The sequence below is a fragment of the Mesitornis unicolor genome, unplaced genomic scaffold, assembly GCF_000695765.1.
Source record: "Mesitornis unicolor isolate BGI_N332 unplaced genomic scaffold, ASM69576v1 scaffold13805, whole genome shotgun sequence".
Classification (NCBI taxonomy): domain Eukaryota; kingdom Metazoa; phylum Chordata; class Aves; order Mesitornithiformes; family Mesitornithidae; genus Mesitornis; species Mesitornis unicolor.
In genome coordinates, this window is record NW_010186243.1 from 81,151 (window position 1) to 88,901 (window position 7,751).

Here is a 7,751-nt window from a genome sequence, read left to right on the forward strand (position 1 = left end):
ACTGCAGATGGATGCAGGCAAACACAAATACACGAGCACAGCACTGTTAAACATGTTAAAGAGTGGTTCAGGGCACTAGCGGTTAAGTATTTCTAGATACAAGGCAAGTTCTACAACAATTTAGTGGCCCATACAGGAATTGTTCTTAAGTTGAGGAAGAAGTTGCAAGGAAACAAACAAACAAACAAAAAGTAAATCATAAAGATGCTTGGTCATCTCTTCATCAGGTGATAATGTCTGGAACTGCAATCCATAACTACAAGAGCAAGACAGCAAGAGACTGAAACTGAAAATAACTTGTTTGTATTGCATGCAATAAAGGGAAGAAAAGGACAACACGGTCCAAGTCATGGGTTAGGAGAAGCCTGCAGCAGCATTCTCAAAAAGTGAAGGTTGAATGGCAGTCTTTCAAGGTCAGACAAGCAAAGCTGAACTTACTGATACACAAAATAGCAACGCTTGGATGAGAGATTTAGGTGAATGGATTGATTTGAAAGATTGAGACAACTTTTAAAAGGGCAGTTCAAGCAAAGGAGCTGCCCAAGTGAAGGCAGGATGATGGTGTAACCCCAGAAGATCAAGAAAGGAACTAACAAGAGAGACTTACGAAGGAGGTTAAACATTTCCTTTTAGTTATGCTTAAGTTAAACTGACAGATAGAATTCTTTAAGGAGCTTTCAGAAACATGAGCAAAGAATTTTACGTGTGTAGACAGATCTGAAAATCATCCAGAGATATACATGAATTTCTTTCTGTTGAAAAGTTAGAAGAACTGGAATCCCAATGACAGAAGTGAAAACCTTTATGAAAAACGGACATTTTTCAGCTGAACTTTTGTTCTCTGCAATATCTGATTTAGTGAAAACTTGAAACAAGGTTGACATTCTTCCCAAAGCCAACTCCAGATGACACAAATCTGTATCACTGATTAGGTGTCACAACTTTCTGGAGCAACAAGCACAAGGAGAAAAACTGCTGAAAAGAGGAAAACATTTATTCCAGAGAAAAAGGTCAGCAATGAGAGCAGATCACAAGCAGAGAAGGCTACAATAATTTTGAACTGCTTTTTTATCCTAACTTAAATCTCATGAGCAAATAATTAACTGTCTTTCTGAAGTCAATCTTTTAGATTAGATGTGCCAATAAGCAGAATGTAGGTGGTTCCATATATACTAGAAATACCATTAAAAATATAAAAAACACAGGAAAAATAAAATTGCTTATGCTGGTTGGTGTATTTTCAACAGCCTGGCCATTCAACTATACAAAAGAACACCCAGTTATAAAGAAGAATCAGTTTCTCTTGCGGAAAGGAGGAGGACTAGAAAGTCTCCTTCAGTCCAGTACCATTACATGCAGTCATACACACATCAAAACAGGATCCTGTGGCCAGCCTGGTTTACACCTTCTGCTGAATTGATAGAGATAAATACAGCACGTTACCAGAACCTTCAAGTACTGAACAAGTCTTTAAAAAAGTCATACAAAAAATTCTTCTCCAGTATAACTTAATTAGTCTTATGCATTCTCATGGAAAAAATGGTAACATTTAGTTCAAGTCAGTGACCCAGTGAAGCAGCACAAGGTTTTCTTCACTTTATAAAGTACAGAAGGTTTCAGCCCAAAGGAAGTAAGTTTGTAAAGAGGTGGCTGGTAAACCATATGGTTTCCAGAGTCAGGATGTCCTGACACGTACCACAGCAGTTCACAATCAAAAGTAAGCAACAAGAAACGACATCTGCTGACGCAAAACATTTACCAATGCACCAGAAGTGGCTCACATACCTTCCTTCAAAAGAAAACAGAACTCATAACAAAACAAAACAACAAAAAAAACCACAAACAAAAATAAAGACCTCCATACTGCACTTTACAAAGCAATCCTCACCAACATTTTAGGAGTGGACATGGCTCATATCACTGTGACATTTGGGTATTGTTATAACTGGAAGTAAAAATGTATATATTTAGCAAACAGTCTAAAAAATGAAAAGCAATCAGCGAGTTAGTAAGAAATGCCTCTCTCATTGAGGGTAAACTGAGACAAAGCTCAGCAAATTTCACTACCTCACATGAGGTAATTCCAAGTATTTACTCCAGATTCACAGAAACAATTGAGTGCAATTCTGATTGTGAAGAACTAAAGCACTACTCTACCAGAAAGAGACTTGGAAAAAGTTAACTCAAGAACCTCCGGACAAACTTAAGAGTGCCTACCAAGAAAAAACCAACTCCCTTTTCCCTCCTCTTCTCTCCTCTCTCCCTCACCCCACAACAAAATACATACCAGTACTCATAACATTTTGGAAGATATTTGACTTAAATTATAAGGCATTATTTCATAGATTCAGAGTTGAGAGTAACGGATGCCTATTGTATTTAGACAATTAATTTCTTAAAGAAAACTATCTTCTATTCACTTCTTAAAGCAAACAATAAACTTGAAAGTCCTGGACTCATTTGACAAAATAACTTTAGCTCAAGCAAAGTATAGCAGCCCTAGCACAATCTGTTTAAACACCTAATGCCAGTCAAAGACAATACAAGGAAAGTAGCACAGCTATGACAGAGTAAGTGTCTAATGAGCAGGACATCCTATGAACACCGTTTTCAGCTGCAGCAAACCGATGAGGACAATCAGAGCACCAGCACTCACACACTAGCAAAACTACACTTCAAAACCAACTACTAAACCAGTATCTCCTGCCACACAGTACAAAAAGTCAAAGTATTAAAAAACACTCTGATGCACCACAGACAGCATAAAGGTAGCTCTGCAGTAAGATACCATAACAATTCTCCAGAAAACCACAACACACAATGCTACCAACAATGAATTCTGAAGAACTTAATCGGGGAGGGGCTAATCAGGAAAATGGATGAAACCCAAACATTATGCTTCATCACATATTTCTTCCCACCAGAAGCTACCTTAACTGCAATGCACTTCATTTTTCACAGGAAGACGGAAAGAGGGATTTTCTTTCTGAAAAAAGCCTTCACATCAAAATATAATTAGAGGTGACCAATCACCGATCTTTTCAGCTGAGAATACAGTAAGTGCTTGTTCAACAGCTTCCACGCTGCAACTGTTTCCATACCATAGGAATAAGCAATAACAATGCTGATGCTACATACTCACAAGGACAGCTGACTTTGGAGGGTCATTTATACTTTCTTCTCATTAGAAAAATAGAGGCTCACATTTCTCTGGTTAAATTATTCTTTTTCAACGAACAGTATATGCAGGACATAGAACTTCCTATTGACTTTGACCAAGTAATACACTGAAAAATGCCATGACTGATTACTGCTTTTTCGAGATCCTTTGTAGAACAATGACATTTAATTGACTTGGAAGGTCGCACACTAATGTAACAATTAAATAAAATGTTGTAAAGAATAACCAATGCACACATAGTTTTAACTACTGTGCTCTGTTTACTCACTTAGATGCTGTTGAAAACCCGACAAATGTTAATTTAAAGAGAACCACATTAAGTTACAGAGGTAATACAGCCTTTACTCACTAAGTCAATAGTATGAGCTTTGGAGATGCACTCTGATTTGCTCTTAGGTAATTATTAAATAGCAAATCAAACTGCCATCCCCATTTATATAGCCAGAGTCAAACAACTGGGTGGGTCGTGACAGAGCGTACAAACAGTTTAGACAATATTGTTAATCGTCACAGTAGAAAACAATTATTTTCAGGCCCAACATGTAAGAGTACTGAAAAGTGACTGAAAGGTGCTGAAATATTTCTGTTCTAAAAAATCCTCTTCTGGATGTGTCATAATTTTATCGGCTTGAATCCCACAATAGTAAAGCGTGCACAATAGTACTACCAATCTAAGTAGCCCAAGCAGTAAATTAACTGAAATACTCCCATGTTTACATAATAAGCATTCTCTCCCAGAGTTGTTCTCAAGATAACCATTATCCTCTAATAATAATACATGGATAGTTTCTAGGTTTTTAAAGCATTAGGTTTAGAATCTCAGGAAAAAAATCCCATCTAAGTTATGCATAGTTTAAAGGAATACTCAGTTATTTCTTAACAATACTGTTTTATTATTTATTTACAGGTCATGAGCTAAAATACACATGTTTTAAAAACAGTAATTTCTTTGCTCAAAGTTCAGAGATATACGGTCAACTTGCTTATACAATGCTAGCACTGAAAAGCAGACCTAGCCTTCCAAGCCATAAAAAGGAATATTATTCTTCTCATTGAGAAGGAATTAAACAAAATAGTTTTAGTACTTAATGGTAAAGCTACCGCTTATCCATGAAAAAAGCAGCAGGGAAACCGGACATTGATGCTGAAGTTGAGAGACCTTAAATCACAGAATCATAAAGGTTGGAAAAGACCTCTAAGATCATTAAGTTTAACCGTTATAATGCAGTTTGTACTGTAAATTCATATAAAAGACATAAGAGTAAACCTCACAAAGTACAGATTCCAACAGATGAAGTATAAAATGGAAGACACAGATATAAGACGCATAGAGAGATATCAATTCAGATTCACTGATTACTTGTAAGGTTATTTTTTTTTATTATTCCCTCTAAGTATGCTGCTTACAGCAACTTTTACAAACAGGGGTCTAACCAGGAGCACTATCCCAACATTCACTCCTGTTAAAGAACTCTTTCAAAACCCTTGATTTTTTTCAAACTGGTAACAGAAGATTAAAAAGGAGACACTTAAGCAGGACTGTTATATTCTGCCTATTCTAACAGCTGAAGCATCAGCCCATGAAAAACAAACTTTACCATGAAATCTGAATTCCAAAGCATGACATACAACAAATTATACAGAAAGAAGTTTGTATGGTATCTAGGTAGCCAGAACTTTTACATACACCATAATATCACTCTCATAGGAAAGTTCTTATAGAATAGCAGTATTTGTAGTATTGGTTAATCCCCTTAATTGTTGAAAGCAAATAACTCATACAGAAAATCTCATCTGCCAAAGGAGGAAATTACAGAAAGGGACAAAGTTACAGAAAGAAAGGTAAAGAATGGCAATTTTAAGAAAGAAAGAAAGAAACAAAGAAAGAAATGTAAACCAAAAAATTACTGAGCTGTGTCCCTGGTTTTTATGATTGCTCTTTTTCCATCTTTTGGTCAAGATAACAGCTTTGCTTTGTTTCCATTCTCCCTTTCCCTAACATCTTCAGAATGGCAGAAAACTTTAGCCACCTCATTGCAGCAAAAAGATGGTTATCACTGCTATTATAAAGAATAAACAAGGATAATGACAGCTATTACAACACGCAAAATAGGCCTCAAAGCCACAGTCTTGCCATGAGTGGCACCCCACCGACTTTGCAGAGCCTACCCTCTACACTAGGTATTAATTTGACCAGTGACCTACCACAGAAATCAGTCATAGGAAACACTCCAGAAACTGGATTTGAAACAAGTTGACCAAGCAGGTTTCTATTTCTGATTTTAATCCCTGGTTTTGATCTAGGCAGAGGAGAAAATGACCTTCTTGTGCCTACTGCCACATGAGGCTGAGAGACTTAAATTTGTTTGCCAACATATTAAATTTGCTCAAACACATCCTTTCACTATAAGCATCAAACGCTAAAAACTCAAGCGGCAAGCTACAGCATTCTCACACTATGACATCATCCTGTCTGGTATACTTTAATATAATTTGGAAATAAAATTTGATTAACTGAGAGCAGCTTAAAGAGGATACATTAAAGATCCAAATTGAGGACGTTTATCCAGTAAAATGAAAAAGAAAGCACAGCGCAATGTCCAGCCTTTCCAGTGACTTCTGCAGAACAGGCCTTGCTGGCTGTTCTGATGCTCTGCTGCGAGAGTGACAAACACAGTTATCCTATATCAGCTAAGCAAAAGCAATCCACAAGTCCAAGCAGCGGGGTTAAGATTTCCTGGTCACTATGAACATACAAATCAATCAAGGGACAGCCTTACCATATAGATTTGTAAGTGGCCTGACACAGGGGGAAATTAAGCCATACGTTCCCCACATGTTTTCAACAACAACAAACCAGGTTCCTGGTTTCCAAGCCAAAAACTTCCTTCTGCTGAAGAAACATGCCTGCTTCCAAGCATTTAAACTTGCAGTTCTTACTAGATGCTCACTGTTTACAGCAACCTGATCATTAACAGGGAAATGTCAACAAAGTCTTTGTGATAATAACCTTTTCTATCACAGCTGGTTTTTAAGCTTATAATCATGATCAGAAATTGTGATGAAAATACAGATGCTATTCTGGGAGCACCAGAACAGAAAGCATACAAGGACACAACCAAATACTTCAAAATTATCACTTGTCAAGACACATAACATGGAATAATCTCCACCATGTTAGTACAACTACTTGTGAACTTTAAGAAATGTTAAGCATCTGCATTTTGTAGGAGCCACAAGGAAAGTAAACAGTTACACTAATTCATGAAGAACCACCGAGTTAAGAAGTCATAACTCTCTTCCTATACAGACCTAAAGCTAACAGGTAGTTATCCTCACTCCCCAGCAGTTTCAAGAGGAAGCTCTCAAGTATCACCTCATATGCAAAGCGGAGTGCCTGCATCTCCCAAACAGTTAACCATGCCATAAACTGTTCCTACCATTGGTAAGGAACTCTCCTGGCTCATCTATCATCATACAAGCTGTCATTTTGAATAACACTAAACAAAATGTAACAAGTTGGTGCAGAGAACTGTAAGATCTAAAGAACTATGGTCTATCCCCCTACTTCCTGAAAAATAAGTTTCAGTACACTATATTTCTAGTTTCAAAATGAAGAGCAGAAGTACTTAAAAATCATTAAAATGCAGAACACACAGTTAAAAGTGAGGCGTGCCATACTAATCTGTTTACTAAACTGACAAGAGTGACATCCCCCAGTCCCCACGCACATTCCTAAAAACACAAGCGTATCTATGTTGCCATCATGAGCATGTCTCACAGGACGATTAGCTTAACTGAAGTTTCATACTTCAGAGGTCTTGTTTGCAGACTAGCAGTGTGATCGAACACGAAGCACACAGAATATGTGATTACAAGCCTAAGTTAGGCAGCTTTTCATTAGGACAGCTCTTCAAGTTTGAGTCATTTTAAAAGATCTGAAAATAACAACAGCCTAAGGCAAACACACACATTTGTTTTCCCTCCACAAACCAAGATTAAAAAAACCATAGCCAGAGGCCACAGAAAAAAAAAATATATCAATAGTACTTAAAATAACCTAAAACATAAGTCCCCTTACTTCCCGAGGCATATGCAGCATAGTAGCAGGAAGACGCCGTTTCCCCATGTGTGCCTAAATAGTCCCATTCTTCACTGCGTGTATACACGGACGCACAGACACTCACCACTTTGTCCATAAGCTTCCAGGTCTTCTCCACAGTCCTCCGGTCGGCAGCTGCCTGCTTCGGGGGTCCCACAGCATCCTGAATGGCATCGATGAAGCCCAGGATCCGTCCCTTGCGCGGGTTCCGGCCGTTCAGGGAATTTGCCATCTGGAAGCCAAGCTGGCCGCAACGACAGAGAAACACAGACTCACAAGGTGCTCCACAAACACCTTGCCACGAACCTCGCCGCAGCCGGCGAGGGAACACTTCCTTCTCCACAGGCAGGAAAGGGCAAGACCCGAGCATGTTTGGGAACAACTCTTAACTTTTCACGACCAAGAGCGTAAGCCCACCTGGTTCGAGCTCACACCAGTAGAGGCGATCCCAGGTCACCATCAACAGGC

The 7,751-nt window shown here is 38.3% G+C and overlaps 1 protein-coding gene across 1 annotated transcript in view; it reads right to left on the bottom strand.

Moving 5' to 3' along the window:
• LOC104541117 (E3 ubiquitin-protein ligase CBL-B-like) overlaps positions 1-7,515 on the bottom strand; it is a gene marked incomplete at its 3' end in the record, with an annotated part of 86,734 nt that extends 79,219 nt beyond the window's left edge. Inside the window, 1 exon segment of the mRNA XM_010185091.1 lies at positions 7,369-7,515. Coding sequence (XP_010183393.1) covers positions 7,369-7,515 — 147 coding nt within the window.
• Between the last annotated feature and the right edge of the window lie 236 nt (positions 7,516-7,751).